Source organism: Ranitomeya imitator, chromosome 3 (genome assembly GCF_032444005.1).
Source record: "Ranitomeya imitator isolate aRanImi1 chromosome 3, aRanImi1.pri, whole genome shotgun sequence".
Lineage (NCBI taxonomy): Eukaryota > Metazoa > Chordata > Amphibia > Anura > Dendrobatidae > Ranitomeya > Ranitomeya imitator.
This window is the reverse complement of record NC_091284.1, coordinates 7,279,242-7,298,638: the sequence shown is the minus strand read 5'-3', so window position 1 is coordinate 7,298,638 and position 19,397 is coordinate 7,279,242. Positions and strand designations below refer to the sequence as shown.

Genomic DNA, 19,397 nt, shown 5'->3' with positions numbered 1-19,397 from the left:
GACTGTATAAATCTGTATGTAGTGAGCTCCTCCTAGTGGTGGCTGTATAAATCTGTATGTAGTGAGCTCCCCCTAGTGGTGACTGTATAAATCTGTATGTAGTGAGCTCCCCCTAGTGGTGACTGTATAAATCTGTATGTAGTGAGCTCCCCCTAGTGGTGACTGTATAAATCTGTATGTAGTGAGCTCCCCTAGTGGTGACTGTATAAATCTGTATGTAGTGAGCTCCCTCTAGTGGTGACTGTATAAATCTGTATGTAGTGAGCTCCCTCTAGTGGTGGCTGTATAAATCTGTATGTAGTGAGCTCCCCCTAGTGGTGACTGTATAATCTGTATGTAGTGAGCTCCCCCTAGTGGTGACTGTATAAATCTGTATGTAGTGAGCTCCCCCTAGTGGTGGCTGTATAAATCTGTATGTAGTGAGCTCCCTCTAGTGGTGACTGTATAATCTATATGTAGTGAGCTCCCCCTAGTGATGACTGTATAAATCTGTATGTAGTGAGCTCCCTCTAGTGGTGGATGAATATGCAGTACTGGGGTCCTGTGATTTTGCTGTCCACCCTGCGCTACTAGGTAGACTGAGATCTGCGGAGCAGCAGCTGCCACTTACCCAGAATCCCTCCCTGTGGCCGCTGAGTCTCCCTCCATTGCAGCCAGGCCAGGGCTTGTTTCTGGTGCAGGAGCAGCGGGACCTGAAATATGAAGATCTGCTGTGACACTGGCGTCCGCTGGTGATTGTGTGAGGCCGATGGTGGGGGGTGTCACCTTTAGTCCTCGGGGGTCCTCCGTGCTGCTCTCGGGGCCCGGACAGGTCTCCAGGCTCTTGTGCAGATGATCGATGGCGTCGCTGGTTGCATTTCTGACAGCAAATAGTTTTTCCTCGGTCATCCGGCCGCCGTACAGGCTCTGCCACTGAGGGGTCACTGCGGCGGGCACAGAGGACGTCAGCCAATGTCTCCAGGGGGCACAGATCATACGGGAGGGGGGGGGGGGGACACAAAATTACAACACCCACCAGGTCCTAAGGGATGGGAGCTGTACTTCCCCAGCAGCCCCAGAGGACAGGGGACACAGAAGCTGCCCCCACCACCAGAGAACGCAGTCCCCCACAATGCCGCATCTCCCCTTCCCCCACAATGCCGCATCTCCCCCTCCCCCACAATGCCGCATCTCCCCCTCCCCCACAATGCCGCATCTCCCCCTCCTCCACAATGCCGCATCTCCCCCTCCCCCACAATGCCGCATCTCCCCCTCCCCCACAATGCCGCATCTCCCCCTCCCCCACAATGCCGCATCTCCTCCTCCTCCACAATGCCGCATCTCCCCCTCCCCCACAATGCCGCATCTCCTCCTCCTCCACAATGCCGCATCTCCCCCTCCCCCACAATGCCGCATCTCCCCCTCCTCCACAATGCCGCATCTCCCCCTCCCCCACAATGCCGCATCTCCCCCCTCCGCCACAATGCCGCATCTCCCCCCTCCCCCACAATGCCGCATCTCCTCCTCCCCCACAATGCCGCATCTCCCCCTCCCCCACAATGCCGCATCTCCCCTTCCCCCACAATGCCGCATCTCCTCCTCCTCCACAATGCCGCATCTCCCCCCTCCGCCACAATGCCGCATCTCCCCCCTCCCCCACAATGCCGCATCTCCCCCTCCCCCACAATGCCGCATCTCCCCCTCCCCCACAATGCCGCATCTCCCCTTCCCCCACAATGCCGCATCTCCTCCTCCTCCACAATGCCGCATCTCCCCCTCCCCCACAATGCCGCATCTCCTCCTCCTCCACAATGCCGCATCTCCCCCTCCTCCACAATGCCGCATCTCCCCCTCCCCCACAATGCCACATCTCCCCCCTCCGCCACAATGCCGCATCTCCCCCCTCCGCCACAATGCCGCATCTCCCCCTCCCCCACAATGCCGCATCTCCCCCTTCCTCCACAATGCCGCATCTCCCCCTCCTCCACAATGCCGCATCTCCCCCTCCCCCACAATGCCGCATCTCCTCCTCCTCCACAATGCCGCATCTCCCCCTCCTCCACAATGCCGCATCTCCCCCTCCCCCACAATGCCACATCTCCCCCTCCCCCACAATGCCGCATCTCCCCCCTCCGCCACAATGCCGCATCTCCCCCCTCCGCCACAATGCCACATCTCCCCCTCCCCCACAATGCCACATCTCCCCCCTCCTCCACAATGCCGCATCTCCCCCTCCCCCACAATACCGCATCTCCTCCTTCTCCACAATGCCGCATCTCCCCCTCCCCCACAATGCCGCATCTCCTCCTCCCCCACAATGCCGCATCTCCCCCTCCTCGACAATGCCGCATCTCCCCCCTCCTCCACAATGCCGCATCTCCCCCCTCCTCCACAATGCCGCATCTCCCCCCTCCTCCACAATGCTGCATCTCCTCCTCCACAATGCCGCATCTCCTCCTCCACAATGCCGCATCTCCTCCTCCACAATGCCGCATCTCCCCCCTCCTCCACAATGCCGCATCTCCCCCCTCCTCCACAATGCCGCATCTCCCCCCACAATGCCGCATCTCCCCCCTCCTCGATAATGCCGCATCTCCCCCCACAATGCCGCATCTCCCCCCTCCCACTAACCGCTGTACAGGCTGCTGTAATTCTGGCTCAGAGTTAACCCTTGAAGACCCAGCGTGCTGGGAGGAAGTTCATGGAAACTCAAAGGCTTCACCCCTCGTTGTCCCTCTGCCAGGACATCTCTGCTGGGCGGGGGTCCGGGGATCGGCTGCAGCTTTGGCCTCGTCTTCTGGTCATTACCTGAAAGATCACATGAGGAGTCCTGTTCACTGGCACCATCCTCCCCGGCATAGTCCTCCCCCGTCATTGCTCACCCCCGACACCGTCCTCCCCGGCATCACCCACCCCCGACACCGTCTTCCCCGGCATCACCCACCCCCGACACAGTCCTCCCCCGGCATCACCCACCCCCGACACAGTCCTCCCCCGGCATCACCCACCCCCGACACCGTCCTCCCCCGGCATCACCCACCCCCGACACCGTCCTCCCCCGGCATCACCCACCCCCGACACCGTCCTCCCCCGGCATCACCCACCCCCGACACCGTCCTCCCCCGGCATCACCCACCCCCGACACCGTCCTCCCCCGGCATCACCCACCCCCGACACCGTCCTCCCCCGGCATCACCCACCCCCGACACCGTCCTCCCCCGGCATCACCCACCCCCGACACCGTCCTCCCCCGGCATCACCCACCCCCGACACCGTCCTCCCCCGGCATCACCCACCCCCGACACCGTCCTCCCCCGGCACCGTCCTCCCCCGGCATCATCCACCCCCGACACCGTCCTCCCCCGGCATCATTCACCCCCGACACCGTCCTCCCCAGCATCACCCACCCCCGACACCATCCTCACCTGATTGGGTCACAGCCTCAGTAGATAGAGACAGGGAGCCCAGCGCTTCTTCCAGCTCCTGCACCTGTTTCATGAGCCGGACTCCTCCATCTGGCAGAGCCTTCAGGTTCACTGACGCCAGGGTGGCCTGAAGTGCAGGAGAGGGGATTAAATAGGGGCAAACCTGGGAAAGGGGTGGAGCCACAGAGGGCACACCCTGGGAGGGTGTGGAGCCACAGAGGGCACACCCAGGGAGGGTGTGGAGCCATAGAGGGCACACCCTGGGAGGGTGTGGAGCCATAGAGGGCACACCCAGGGAGGGAAGGTGTTGAGCCACAGAGGGTACACCTGTGGAGGGGGTGGAGCCATAGAGGGCACACCCAGGGAGGGAAGGTGTTGAGCCACAGAGGGTACACCTGTGGAGGGGGTGGAGCCATAGAGGGCACACCCAGGGAGGGTGTGGAGCCATAGAGGGCACACCCTGGGAGGGGGTGGAGCCATAGAGGGCACACCCAGGGAGGGAAGGTGTTGAGCCACAGAGGGTACACCTGTGGAGGGGGTGGAGCCATAGAGGGCACACCCAGGGAGGGTGTGGAACCATAGAGTGCACACCCATGGAGGGAAGGTGTTGAGCCACAGAGGGTACACCTGTGGAGGGGGTGGAGCCATAGAGGGCACACCCAGGGAGGGTGTGGAGCCATAGAGGGCACACCCTGGGAGGGGGTGGAGCCATAGAGGGCACACCCAGGGAGGGAAGGTGTTGAGCCACAGAGGGTACACCTGTGGAGGGGGTGGAGCCATAGAGGGCACACCCAGGGAGGGTGTGGAACCATAGAGTGCACACCCATGGAGGGAAGGTGTTGAGCCACAGAGGGTACACCTGTGGAGGGGGTGGAACCAGGCACAGGAGAAGTATTGGGGTAATATGAGGAGGTGACTGAGCTGTTGGGGCAGATGAAGGCGAGGCTGCACCCCTGACCACAATGGAGGGTAGGATGAGGACTGCAGCCACCTGCCCCCAGACAGTTCTGCCCTGCCTGTGCTGTTGCCTTACCACACGTGACCCCCAGATGGAGCCCCTCACCTTCTTCTGCTGCAGCTGGGCGGACAGCATGGAGTGCAGGCTTGCAGCGCTCTGATCCTCGCTCGCAGGGGTGAAGCCCGGGAAGGACGTGATGGTTCTCTGTTTCCCCAATGTTTTATCTCTTCCTGGCTGAGAACTCACAAACACAACATCGTCGTCCTTCTCCTCCACGAGATCCTGTACGGGAGCAGAAGGTCTCATGCTGGGGCCCCCCGAGGTCTCTCCTTCCTTCTCGATGGTCTCTTCTGGAAGCTTCTTCTTGATGGTGACCCCGGCTGGCAGCTGTCTCTCTCTCCACCCCTGAAATGATGCTTGTTCATCAGAATGTCCGCCATCGCTGGGAGGTCGTGTCCTCCTGACCTCGGAGCTCCAGGTTTTCTCCTCCATGATGTCTCTGTCCCCAGACATTCTCCTGGACTCCTCGCTGCTCTTATTGCTTTGCCTCGCCTGATCATTACTTATCTTTTCCACAATGTTTAGGGGCCTCATTTCTTTGCTGCTTTTCTTTTGATTGCTTGATTTGTACTCGCCACTCATCTTCCGGTGATCATCAGCGGTTCTCTCGCCACTTGTCTTCTGGTTTCCACCACTAATTCTCTCGCCGCTCGTCTTCCGGTGATCATCAGTGGTTCTCTCGACGCTCGTCTTCCCGTGATCATCAGTGGTTCTCTCGACGCTTGTCTTCCGGTGATCATTAGCGGTTCTCTCGCCGCTCGTCTTCCGGTGATCATCAGCGGTTCTCTCGACGCTTGTCTTCCAGTGATCATTAGTGGTTCTCTCGCCGCTCGTCTTCTGGTGGTCATCAGCGGTTCTCTCGCCGCTCGTCTTCCCGTGATCATCAGCGGTTCTCTCGCCACTTGTCTTCTGGTTTCCACCACTAGTTCTATCACTGATCGTCTTCCAGTGATCATCAGCGGTTCTCTCGACGCTTGTCTTCTGGTGATCATCCGCGGTTCTCTCGACGCTCGTCTTCCGGTGATCATCCGCGGTTCTCTCGACGCTCGTCTTCCGGTGATCATCCACGGTTCTCTCGACGCTCGTCTTCCGGTGATCATCAGCGGTTCTCTCGACGCTCGTCTTCCGGTGATCATCAGCGGTTCTCTCGCCGCTCGTCTTCCAGTGATCATCCGCGGTTCTCTCGCCGCTCGTCTTCCCGTGATCATCCGCGGTTTTCTCGCCACTTGTCTTCTGGTTTCCACCACTAGTTCTATCGCTGATTGTCTTCCAGTGATCATTAGTGATTCTCTTGCCGCTCGTCTTCCGATGATCAGCAGCAGTTCTCTCGCCATTAATCTTCTGTTTCCCATCAGTGGTCACCTCACCACTGCCCTCGATGCTGCGCTTCTGCTCTTCGCTGATCTGTTTCCAGGTAGCAAGTCTTGGCCCCTCATTTAAAACCTTGAAGGGGTTTCTGGGGGGCTTCTCCTTGATCTCAGGGGGAAGGTCATATCTCTGTGGGACTTTGCTGCTTGACTCCTGGAAGAATATAACAACAGATGAGTGAGTGAGCGCTCCCGGGAGTTTATCCTCCAGGGACAGCCCCCCGAGCGGCGCCATGATGGCCTCCATGAGGGTTCTCATCCTGCTATGTATTCTTCCCCACCACTGCTGCTGGACATAGGACAGCAGTGATGGCGGCCAGTCAGTGGTCACCCAGCTACTGGTGGTTACCTGCTTCCAGGGAACGCTGCCGCAGAACTTCTTCCCATCGCTCTTTATACAGCGATAATACAACCTGCAAAGACCAGAGAAATCATCATAATCACCCCCATCATCCTCACCCGCAGCTACAGCACCGAGAGTCTCACCGGTAATTCCCAGCGTCCTGCTTCACCAGAGCCTGAAGGTCCAGCTGGGAGTCGTCATGGAGCAGACAGTGCGAGGCCGGCAGACTGGAGGGAAGAGGAGACATCAAAGAAGAGGACGGCGGCCATCACCGACCAGGGATGTTACACGAAGGGAGGAGACAGCATTAGACAGAAGGAGGAGGAGAAGGGGAGAACGACATTAGACGGAAGGAGGAGGAGAAGAGGACGATGACACTAGATGGAAGGAGGAGGGGACGATGACACTAGATGGAGGCGGAGGGGACGACGACACTAGACGGGAGGAGGAGGAGACGACACTAGACGAGAAGCGGAGGAGACATCAAGCAAGAAGACGGCGGCCATCACCGACCAGGGATGTTACACGAAGGGAGGAGACAGCATTAGACAGAAGGAGGAGGAGAAGGGGAGAACGACATTAGACGGAAGGAGGAGGAGAAGAGGACGATGACACTAGATGGAAGGAGGAGGAGACGATGACACTAGATGGAGGCGGAGGGGACGACGACACTAGACGGGAGGAGGAGGAGACGACACTAGACGAGAAGCGGAGGAGACGACGACACTAGACGGGAGGAGGAGGAGACGACACTAGACGAGAAGCGGAGGAGACATCAAGCAAGAAGACGGCGGCCATCACCGACCAGGGATGTTACACGAAGGGAGGAGACAGCATTAGACGGAAGGACGAGGAGAAGGGGAGAACGACATTAGACGAGAGGCGGAGGAGACGACGACGACACTAGACGGGAGGAGGAGAAGGGGACAACGACACTAGACGGGAGGAGGAGGAGACGACACTAGACGGGAGGCGGAGGAGACGACGACACTAGACGGGAGGAGGAGACGACGACGACACTAGACGGGAGGAGGAGGAGACGACGACACTAGACGGGAGGAGGAGGAGACGACGACACTAGACGGGAGGAGGAGGAGGAGACGACGACACTAGACGGGAGGAGGAGGAGGAGACGACGACACTAGACGGGAGGAGGAGGAGAAGAGGACGATGACACTAGATGGAAGGAGGAGGAGACGATGACACTAGATGGAGGCGGAGGGGACGACGACACTAGACGGGAGGAGGAGGAGACGACACTAGACGAGAAGCGGAGGAGACATCAAGCAAGAAGAAGGCGGCCATCACCGACCAGGGATGTTACACAAAGGGAGGAGACAGCATTAGACGGAAGGAGGAGGAGAAGAGGACGATGACACTAGACGAGAGGCGGAGGAGACGACGACACTAGACGGGAGGAGGAGAAGGGGACAACGACACTAGACGGGAGGCGGAGGAGACGACACTAGACGGGAGGCGGAGGAGACGACGACACTAGACGGGCGGAGGAGGAGGAGACGACGACGACACTAGACGGGAGGAGGAGGAGACGACAACACTAGACGGGAGGAGGAGGAGACGACAACACTAGACGGGAGGAGGAGGAGACGACAACACTACACGAGAGGCGGAGGAGACGACAACACTAGACGGGAGGCGGAGGAGACGACAACACTAGACGGGAGGAGGAGGAGACGACAACACTAGACGGGAGGAGGAGGAGACGACAACACTAAACGGGAGGAGGAGGAGACGACAACACTAAACGGGAGGCGGAGGAGACGACAACACTAGACGGGAGGAGGAGGAGACGACAACACTAGACGGGAGGAGGAGGAGACGACAACACTACACGGGAGGCGGAGGAGACGACAACACTAGACGGGAGGAGGGGGAGACGACAACACTAAACGGGAGGAGGAGGAGACGACGACAACACTAAACGGGAGGAGGAGGAGACGACAACACTAAACGGGAGGCGGAGGAGACGACAACACTAGACGGGAGGAGGAGGAGACGACAACACTAGACGGGAGGAGGAGGAGACGACAACACTAAACGGGAGGCGGAGGAGACGACAACACTAGACGGGAGGAGGAGGAGACGACAACACTAGACGGGAGGCGGAGGAGACGACAACACTAGACGGGAGGAGGAGGAGACGACAACACTAGACGGGAGGCGGAGGAGACGACAACACTAGACGGGAGGCGGAGGAGACGACAACACTAGACGGGAGGAGGAGGAGACGACAACACTAAACGGGAGGCGGAGGAGACGACAACACTAGACGGGAGGCGGAGGAGACGACAACACTAAACGGGAGGCGGAGGAGACGACAACACTAAACGGGAGGCGGAGGAGACGACAACACTAGACGGGAGGCGGAGGAGACGACAACACTAGACGGGAGGAGGAGGAGACGACGACACTAGACGGGAGGATGAGGAGACGACGACACTAGACGGGAGGAGGAGGAGACGACAACACTAGACGGGAGGCGGAGGAGACGACAACACTAGACGGGAGGATGAGGAGACGACGACACTAGACGGGAGGAGGAGGAGACGACAACACTAAACGGGAGGCGGAGGAGACGACGACACTAGACGGGAGGAGGAGGAGACGACAACACTAAACGGGAGGCGGAGGAGACAACAACACTAAACGGGAGGAGGAGAAGGGGACGACGACACTAGACGAGAGGCGGAGGAGACGACGACACTAGACGAGAGGCGGAGGAGACGACGACACTAGACGGGAGGAGGAGGAGACGACAACACTAGACGAGAGGCGGAGGAGACGACAACACTAGACGGGAGGAGGAGGAGACGACAACACTAAACGGGAGGAGGAGAAGGGGACGACGACACTAGACGAGAGGCGGAGGAGACGACGACACTAGACGAGAGGCGGAGGAGACGACGACACTAGACGGGAGGAGGAGGAGACGACAACACTAGACGGAGGCGGAGGAGACGACGACACTAGACGAGAGGAGGAGGAGACGACGACACTAGACGAGAGGCGGAGGAGACGACGACACTAGACGAGAGGCGGAGGAGACGACAACACTAGACGAGAGGCGGAGGAGACGACGACACTAGACGGGAGGAGGAGGAGACGACAACACTAAACGGGAGGAGGAGGAGACGACGACACTAGACGAGAGGCGGAGGAGACGACGACACTAGACGAGAGGCGGAGTAGACTACGACACTAGACGAGAGGCGGAGGAGACGACAACACTAAACGGGAGGAGGAGGAGACGACAACACTAAACGGGAGGAGGAGGAGACGACAACACTAAACGGGAGGAGGAGGAGACGACAACACTAGACGGGAGGAGGAGGAGACGACAACACTAAACGGGAGGAGGAGGAGACGACGACACTAAACGGGAGGAGGAGGAGACGACAACACTAGACGGGAGGAGGAGGAGACGACAACACTAAACGGGAGGCGGAGGAGACGACAACACTAGACGGGAGGAGGAGGAGACGACAACACTAGACGGGAGGCGGAGGAGACGACAACACTAGACGGGAGGCGGAGGAGACGACAACACTAGACGAGAGGCGGAGTAGACTACGACACTAAACGGGAGGAGGAGGAGGAGACGACGACACTAGACGAGAGGCGGAGGAGACGACGACACTAGACGGGAGGAGAAGAAGACGACAATACTAAACGGGAGGAGGAGGAGACGACAACACTAAACGGGAGGAGGAGGAGACGACGACAACACTAAACGGGAGGAGGAGGAGACGACAACACTAAACGGGAGGAGGAGGAGACGACAACACTAAACGGGAGGCGGAGGAGACGACGACACTAGACGAGAGGCGGAGTAGACTACGACACTAGACGAGAGGCGGAGGAGACGACGACACTAGACGGGAGGAGGAGGAGACGACAACACTAAACGGGAGGCGGAGGAGACGACAACACTAGACGGGAGGAGGAGACGACAACACTAAACGGGAGGAGGAGGAGACGACGACACTAAACGGGAGGAGGAGGAGACGACAACACTAAACGGGAGGAGGAGGAGGAGACGACGACACTAGACGAGAGGCGGAGGAGACGACGACACTAGACGAGAGGAGGAGGAGACGACGACACTAGACGGGAGGAGGCGGAGGAGACGACGACACTAGACGAGAGGAAGAGGAGACGACGACACTAGACGGGAAGAGGAGGAGACGACGACACTAGACGAGAGGAGGAGGAGACGACGACACTAGACGGGAGGAGGAGGAGACGACGACACTAGACGAGAGGAGGAGGAGACGACGACACTAGACGGGAGGAGGCGGAGGAGACGACGACACTAGACGAGAGGAGGAGGAGACGACGACACTAGACGGGAGGCGGAGGAGACGACGACACTAGACGAGAGGAGGAGGAGACGACGACACTAGACGAGAGGAGGAGGAGACGACGACACTAGACGAGAGGAGGAGGAGACGACGACACTAGACGGAGGCGGAGGAGGAGACGACGACACTAGACGGAGGCGGAGGAGGGGACGACGACACTAGACTGAGGCGGAGGAGACGACAACACTAGACGGGAGGCGGAGGAGACGACAACACTAGACGGGAGGAGGCGGAGGAGACGACGACACTAGACGAGAGGAGGAGACGACGACACTAGACGAGAGGAGGAGGAGACGACGACACTAGACGGAGGAGGACACGACGACACTAGACGGAGGCGGAGGAGGGGACGACGACACTAGACGGAGGCGGAGGAGAAGACAACACTAGACGAGAGGCGGAGGAGACGACAACACTAGACGAGAGGCGGAGGAGACGACAACACTAGACGAGAGGCGGAGGAGACGACAACACTAGACGAGAGGAGGAGGAGACGACAACACTAGACGGAGGCGGAGGAGACGACAACACTAGACGAGAGGCGGAGGAGACGACAACACTAGACGAGAGGCGGAGGAGACGACAACACTAGACGAGAGGCGGAGGAGACGACAACACTAGACGAGAGGCGGAGGAGACGACAACACTAGACGAGAGGAGGAGGAGACGACAACACTAGACGAGAGGCGGAGGAGACGACAACACTAGACGAGAGGCGGAGGAGACGACAACACTAGACGAGAGGAGGAGGAGACGACGACACTAGACGAGAGGAGGAGGAGACGACGACACTAGACGAGAGGCGGAGGAGGAGGAGACGACGACACTAGACGAGAGGAGGAGGAGACGACGACACTAGACGAGAGGAGGAGGAGACGACGACACTAGACGAGAGGAGGAGGAGACGATGACACTAGACGGGAGGAGGAGGGGACGACGACACTAGAGGGGAGGAGGAGAAGAGGACGACGACACTAGACGATTGGAGGAGGAGACGACGACACTAGACGGGAGGAGAAGGGGACGACGACACTAGAGGGGAGGAGGAGAAGAGGACGACGACACTAGACGATTGGAGGAGGAGACGACGACACTAGACGATTGGAGGAGGAGAAGGGGACGACGACACTAGATGAGAGGAGGAGACGACGACACTAGACGGGAGGAGAAGAAGAGGACGACGACACTAGACGGGAGGAGGAGAAGAGGACGACACTAGACGAGAGGAGGAGGAGACGACGACACTAGACGAGAGGAGGAGGAGACGACGACACTAGACGAGAGGAGGAGGAGACGACGACACTAGACGAGAGGAGGAGGAGACGACGACACTAGACGAGAGGAGGAGGAGACGACGACACTAGACGAGAGGAGGAGGAGACGACGACACTAGACGAGAGGAGGAGGAGACGACGACACTAGACGAGAGGAGGAGGAGACGACGACACTAGACGAGAGGAGGAGGAGACCACGACACTAGACGGGAGGAGAAGAAGAGGATGACGACACTAGACGGGAGGAGAAGAAGAGGACGACGACACTAGACGGGAGGAGGAGGAGACGACGACACTAGACGGGAGGAGAAGAAGAGGACGACGACACTAGACGGGAGGAGGAGAAGAGGACGACGACACTAGACGGGAGGAGGAGGAGACGACGACACTAGACGGGAGGAGAAGAAGAGGACGACGACACTAGACGGGAGGAGGAGAAGAGGATGACTACACTAGACGGGAGGAGGAGGAGACGACGACACTAGACGGGAGGAGAAGAAGAGGACGACGACACTAGACGGGAGGAGGAGGAGACGACGACACTAGACGGGAGGAGAAGAAGAGGACGACGACACTAGACGGGAGGAGAAGAAGAGGACGACGACACTAGACGGGAGGAGAAGAAGAGGACGACGACACTAGACGGGAGGAGAAGAAGAGGACGACGACACTAGACGGGAGGAGGAGGAGACGACGACACTAGACGGGAGGAGAAGAAGAGGACGACGACACTAGACAGGAGGAGGAGGAGACGACGACACTAGACGGGAGGAGAAGAAGAGGACGACGACACTAGACGGGAGGAGGAGGAGACGACGACACTAGACGGGAGGAGGAGGAGACGACGACACTAGACGGGAGGAGAAGAAGAGGACGACGACACTAGACGGGAGGAGGAGAAGAGGATGACTACACTAGACGGGAGGAGGAGGAGACGACGACACTAGACGGGAGGAGAAGAAGAGGACGACGACACTAGACGGGAGGAGAAGAGGACGACGACACTAGACGGGAGGAGGAGGAGACGACGACACTAGACGGGAGGAGAAGAAGAGGACGACGACACTAGACGGGAGGAGGAGGAGACGACGACACTAGACGGGAGGAGAAGAAGAGGACGACGACACTAGACGGGAGGAGGAGGAGACGACGACACTAGACGAGAGGAGGAGGAGACGACGACACTAGACGGGAGGAGGAGGAGGAGGTGATGACGACAATAGACGAGAGGTGGAGGAGACGACGACACTACACGGGAGGAGGAGAAGGAGGAGAAGAGGATGACGACACTAGACGGGAGGAGGAGGAAGAGGGGATGACGACACTAGACGGGAGGAGGAGGAGGGGATGACGACACTAGATGGGAGGGGGAGGAAGAGGGGATGACGACACTAGATGGGAGGGGGAGGAAGAGGGGATGACGACACTAGACGGGAGGAGGAGGAAGAGGGGATGACGACACTAGACGGGAGGAGGAGGAAGAGGGGATGACGACACTAGACGGGAGGAGGAGGAAGAGGGGATGACGACACTAGACGGGAGGAGGAGGAAGAGGGGATGACGACACTAGACGGGAGGAGGAGGAAGAGGGGATGACGACACTAGACGGGAGGAGGAGGAAGAGGGGATGACGACACTAGACGGGAGGAGGAGGAGGGGATGACGACACTAGACGGGAGGAGGAGGAGGGGATGACGACACTAGACGGGAGGAGGAGGAAGAGAGGATGACGACACTAGACGGGAGGAGGAGGGGATGACGACACTAGACGGGAGGAGGAGGAAGAGAGGATGACGACACTAGACGGGAGGAGGAGGAGGAAGAGGGGATGACGACACTAGACGGGAGGAGGAGGAGAGGATGACGACACTAGACGGGAGGAGGAGGAGGAGGGGATGACGACACTAGACGGGAGGAGGAGGAAGAGAGGATGACGACACTAGACGGGAGGAGGAGGAAGAGAGGATGACGACACTAGACGGGAGGAGGAGGAAGAGAGGATGACGACACTAGACGGGAGGAGGAGGAAGAGAGGATGACGACACTAGACGGGAGGAGGAGGGGATGACGACACTAGATGGGAGGAGGAGGAAGAGAGGATGACGACACTAGACGGGAGGAGGAGGAGGAGGGGATGACGACACTAGACGGGAGGAGGAGGGGATGACGACACTAGATGGGAGGAGGAGGAAGAGAGGATGACGACACTAGACGGGAGGAGGAGGAGGAGGGGATGACGACACTAGATGGGAGGAGGAGGAAGAGAGGATGACGACACTAGATGGGAGGAGGAGGAAGAGGGGATGACGACACTAGATGGGAGGGGACGGAGACATTGCACGGGGGTTGGTCACCATTGCCTGACTCCTCCCACTTACTCTGTGGGGCGGGTATATGGGCAGTTCAGGCCACCATTGGCTGGGCAGACGTAGAAGCTCCTCCCCTTGTTGGGCCCCTCCCGGGTGCCAGTTTTCAGCAGACATACGGCCCCTGGAGACATATGAAGGTCACATGACTTAGTTTAACCAATCACCGGGGCCCATGCGGCGTCCGGGGCCGCCATGTTACTACTCACCGTGCTCAGGACAGCGAACCTTCTCCATGACGTCACCTGCGGAGGAGGAAACACGGGGGCAATGAGCAGCGCAGGGGCGGGGACACAGCTGGACCCTCCCCCGCACTCAGTGCAGAGCGCTGCGGGGCCCGCACACCGATCACCACTACCCGCAGACCCGCCCGTACAATCACTACGGACTTCCTGTAGAGAGCGGCGGTTCTGCGGCCCCGGCCCCGCGCTGCAGTCACCGGCGATCTTACCTCACTCTCACCGGTATCTTCACCACGACTTCTGAAACTTCAGCCAATGAGCTCGCAGTATAGCGATGACGTCACGTAAGCAGCCACCAATTACTTTCCTCAGCAGCCAGGCGTCACAGTTTTCAAAAAGCTGGCGCGGCTTAGTGGGCGGCCACCGAGTTTACTGAGGCAACGTTCAGTAACCAATCACATGGCGTTTCTACACCTTGCGCTCCTCCTCCCGTCCAATAAGCGTCACCGCATTGTGTGCGAGATGGCTCAGTCAGCCAATCAGCACACAGACCATCACTGACGTTAGAGGTCAAAGCTTTTCTCAGGTTGTGACTCCAATCACAGAGCTTGACGGCCGCCATATTTGGTTGGATGTTACGTTCCAAGTAATCAGCGAGGCTTCGAGAACATGGCGTCTGTGCAGCGGACGTTGTGGGAAACAGCCCATGTTAGTATTTTCCGGCTGCCATGGTGCTCTGTTGTGGACCTGGCACGTGGGTGAGGCAGGTGATGGCTGTGTTGGTTGAAGGCAGCTGACAGTCTCCAGTGACGGCCATTGTGTGTGGTCGTTGCTCTGTGGCCGGTGCTGAGCTGGCGGTTCTCATGGTGCATTGTGGGGAGGACGCGGCGCTTTCATCGCTTCTTCCTGTGGTTTTTCGGGAGGTGGAAGATGGAATTTTGTACTTGCGATTTTTTTCCTTGACGAGTTTCGCTGATGGTGAAATAATGGAATTCCGAGAGGTCGACGTCCGCGGGCGCAGCGACACCGGTCCGGTCTGTGATCGGCGACGGATTCAGTTTTTTTTTTATAGTTTTAGTTTCTTTTTGTATTTTTCCTTTGTTTGTGGTCCTTGTGGAGAAGTCGCCATCGTCCGATCACTGACACCGGATTGTGGTGTATCCGGGAGTCGTATCATGTGGAGTCAAAAATGGCGGCGACTGGTCCCACAGCAAAGCCTGAATGGTCTGGGGACGTCATGGCCTCCAGGACAACCTGTGTATTACGGGGGCGTCATGGCCTCCAGGACAACCTGTGTATTATGGGGGCGTCATGGCCTCCAGGACAACCTGTGTATTACGGGGGCATCATGGCCTCCAGGACAACCTATGTATTATGGGGGCATCATGGTCTCCTGGACAACCTGTGTATTACGGGGACGTCATGGTCTCTAGGACAACCTGTGTATTATGGGGGCGTCATGGTCTCCTGGACAACCTGTGTATTATGGGGGCGTCATGGCCTCCAGGACAACCTGTGTATTATGGGGGCGTCATGGTCTCCAGGACAACCTATGTATTACGGGGGCGTCATGGTCTCCAGGACAACCTGTGTATTATGGGGGCGTCATGGCCTCCAGGACAACCTGTGTATTATGGGGGCGTCATGGCCTCCAGGACAACCTGTGTATTATGGGGGCGTCATGGCCTCCAGGACAACCTGTGTATTATGGGGGCGTCATGGCCTCCAGGACAACCTGTGTATTATGGGGGCGTCATGGCCTCCAGGACAACCTGTGTATTATGGGGGCGTCATGGCCTCCAGGACAACCTGTGTATTACGGGGGCGTCATGGCCTCCAGGACAACCTATGTATTACGGGGGCATCATGGCCTCCAGGACAACCTGTGTATTATGGGGGCATCATGGTCTCCTGGACAACCTGTGTATTATGGGGGCGTCATGCCCTCCAGGACAACCTGTGTATTATGGGGGCGTCATGGTCTCCAGGACAACCTGTGCATTACGGGGGGTGTCATGGCCTCCAGGACAACCTGTACATTATGGGGGCAACATGGCCTCCAGCACAACCTGTGCATTATGGGGGCGTCATGGCCTCCAGGACAACCTGTGCATTATGGGGGCGTCATGGCCTCCAGGACAACCTGTGTATTATGGGGGCTGTTGTGAATTCTGTGATCAAGCTCCCTCCTGTGGTCACAAGTGGTACTGCGGCTTCTGAGTTTCCTTCCTCAGGTGATGAGGTTAAGTCGTTAGGTGCTGCTCTATTTAATTCCACCTAGTACTTTGATCCTGGCCTCCAGTCAATGTTCTAGTATTGGTCTTGCTTCCTCCTGGATCGTTCCTGTGGCCTGTCTGCTCAGCATAAGCTAAGTTCTGCTTGTGTTACTTTTGTTGCTATATTTTCTGCCCAGCTTGCTTTTTTGGTTTTGCTTGCTTGCTGGAAGCTCTGAGACGCAGAGGGAGCACCTCCGTACCGTTAGTCGGTGCGGAGGGTCTTTTTGCCCCTCTGCGTGGTTGTTTGTAGGTTTTTGTGTTGACCGCAAAGCTATCTTTCCTATCCTCGGTCTATTCAGTAAGTCGGGCCTCACTTTGCTAAATCTATTTCATCTCTGTGTTTGTATTTTCATCTTACTCACAGTCATTATATGCGGGGGGCTGCCTTTTCCTTTGGGGAATTTCTCTGAGGCAAGGTAGGCTTATTTTCTATCTTCAGGACTAGCCAGTTTCTCAGGCTGTGCCGAGTTGCATAGGGAGCGTTAGGCGCAATCCACGGCTACCTCTAGTGTGGTTTGATAGGTTTAGGGATTGCGGTCAGCAGAGTTTCCACGTCTCAGAGCTCGTCCTATGTTTTGTGGTTTTTGTCAGGTCACTTGTGTGCTCTGAACTTCAAGGTCCATTGTGGTTCTGAATTACCTATTCATAACAGTACTGGAGGCCCAAAGTACTATGCTTCTCAATAGAGGGAAAAAAGAAGTTCTGAGACTATTTTTTTTCTTTGCACTGTGTTTTGCCTTTTTTCTCCCCTAGACATTTGGGTGGTTCAGGACACAGGTGTGGTGATGGACATTAAAGGTCTGTCTTCATGTGTGGATCTTCTCACTGCAAGAGTACAAAATATTCAAGACTTTGTGGCTCAGAATTCTATGTTAGAACCAAGAATTCCTATTCCTGATTTGTTTTCTGGAGATAGAGCTAAATTTCTGAGTTTCAAAAATAATTGCAAACTGTTTCTGGCTTTGAAACCCCGCTCCTCTGGTGACCCAGTTCAACAAGTTAAGATCATTATTTCTTTATTACGTGGTGACCCTCAAGACTGGGCATTTTCCCTTGCGCCAGGAGATCCTGCATTATGTAATATTGATGCGTTTTTTCTGGCGCTCGGATTACTGTACGATGAACCTAATTCAGTGGATCAGGCAGAGAAAAATTTGTTGGCTCTGTGTCAGGGTCAGGATGAGGTAGAGATTTATTGTCAGAAGTTTAGAAAGTGGTCTGTGCTCACTCAATGGAATGAATGTGCTTTGGCAGCAATCTTCAGAAAGGGTCTCTCTGAAGCCCTTAAGGATGTCATGGTGGGATTTCCTATGCCTGCTGGTCTGAATGAGTCTATGTCTTTGGCCATTCAGATCGGTCGACGCTTGCGTGAGCGTAAATCTGTGCACCATTTGGCGGTATTATCTGAGCATAAACCTGAGCCTATGCAGTGCGATAGGACTTTGACCAGAGCTGAAAGGCAAGAACACAGACGTCAGAATGGGCTGTGTTTTTACTGTGGTGATTCCACTCATGCTATCTCTGATTGTCCTAAGCGCACTAAGCGGTTCGCTAGGTCCGCCACCATTGGTACGGTACAGTCGAAATTTCTTTTGTCCGTTACTTTGATCTGCTCTTTGTCATCGTATTCTGTTATGGCATTTGTGGATTCAGGCGCTGCCCTGAATTAAATGGACTTGGAGTTTGCTAGGCGCTGTGGGTTTGTCTTGGAGCCCTTGCAGTGTCTTATTCCATTGAGAGGAATTGATGCTACGCCTTTGGCCAAGAATAAGCCTCAGTATTGGACCCAGCTGACCATGTGCATGGCTCCTGCACATCAGGAGGATATTCGCTTTTTGGTGTTGCATAATCTGCATGATGTGGTCGTATTGGAGTTGCCATGGCTACAAGTCCATAACCCAGTATAAGATTGGAAATCAATGTCTGTGTCCAGCTGGGGTTGTCAGGGGGTACATGGTGATGTTCCATTTCTGTCTATCTCATCATCCACCCCTTCTGAGGTCCCAGAGTTCTTGTCTGATTACCGGGATGTATTCGATGAGCCCAAGTCCAATGCTCTACCTCCGCATAGGGATTGTGATTGTGCTATCGAGTTGATTCCTGGTGGTAAGTTTCCTAAGGGTCGACTGTTTAATTTATCTGTACCTGAGCACGCCGCTATGCGCAGTTACGTAAAAGAATCCTTGGAGAAGGGTCATATTCGGCCGTCGTCATCGCCATTGGGAGCAGGGTTCTTTTTTTGTGGCCAAGAAAGATGGTTCGCTGAGACCTTGTATTGATTACCGCCTTCTAAATAAAATCACGGTCAAATTTCAGTACCCCTTGCCGCTGTTATCTGATTTGTTTGCCCAGATTAAGGGGGCTAGTTGGTTCACCAAGATAGATCTTCGTGGTGCATATAATCTTGTGCGTATTAAACGGGGCGATGAATGGAAAACTGCATTTAATACGCCCGAGGGCCATTTTGAGTACCTAGTTATGCCATTCGGACTTGCCAATGCTCTATCAGTATTTCAGTCCTTTATGCATGACATCTTCCGAGAGTACCTGGATAAATTCCTGATTGTATACTTGGATGATATTTTGGTCTTCTCGGATGATTGGGAGTCTCATGTGAAGCAGGTCAGAATGGTGTTCCAGGTCCTGCGTGCTAATTCTTTGTTTGTGAAGGGACCAAAGTGTCTCTTTGGTGTTCAGAAGGTTTCATTTTTGGGGTTCATTTTTTCCCCTTCTACCATCGAGATGGACCCTGTTAAGGTCCAGGCCATTTATGATTGGACTCAGC

The 19,397-nt window shown here is 56.8% G+C and overlaps 1 protein-coding gene across 2 annotated transcripts in view; it reads right to left on the bottom strand.

Annotated features, from left to right (window-relative positions):
• The window catches only part of TTF2 (transcription termination factor 2), a 54,311-nt gene extending 39,574 nt beyond the window's left edge, over positions 1 to 14,737 (bottom strand). Inside the window, exons 1-10 of one of the 2 annotated variants that reach the window (XM_069760421.1) lie at positions 14,606 to 14,737; positions 14,364 to 14,399; positions 14,167 to 14,278; positions 6,276 to 6,359; positions 6,139 to 6,202; positions 4,468 to 5,943; positions 3,405 to 3,531; positions 2,611 to 2,787; positions 766 to 923; positions 611 to 692 (exon numbers count right to left, since the gene is read on the bottom strand). In XM_069760421.1, the coding sequence (XP_069616522.1) occupies positions 611 to 692; positions 766 to 923; positions 2,611 to 2,787; positions 3,405 to 3,531; positions 4,468 to 5,943; positions 6,139 to 6,202; positions 6,276 to 6,359; positions 14,167 to 14,278; positions 14,364 to 14,391 (2,308 nt within the window). In that variant the 5' untranslated portion in view covers positions 14,392 to 14,399; positions 14,606 to 14,737. Of the gene's footprint in view, positions 1 to 610; positions 693 to 765; positions 924 to 2,610; positions 2,788 to 3,404; positions 3,532 to 4,467; positions 5,944 to 6,138; positions 6,203 to 6,275; positions 6,360 to 14,166; positions 14,279 to 14,363; positions 14,523 to 14,605 lie in introns of those variants that run through there. The other variant, XM_069760422.1, reaches the window with a different exon arrangement.
• Positions 14,738 to 19,397: the final 4,660 nt, after the last annotated feature.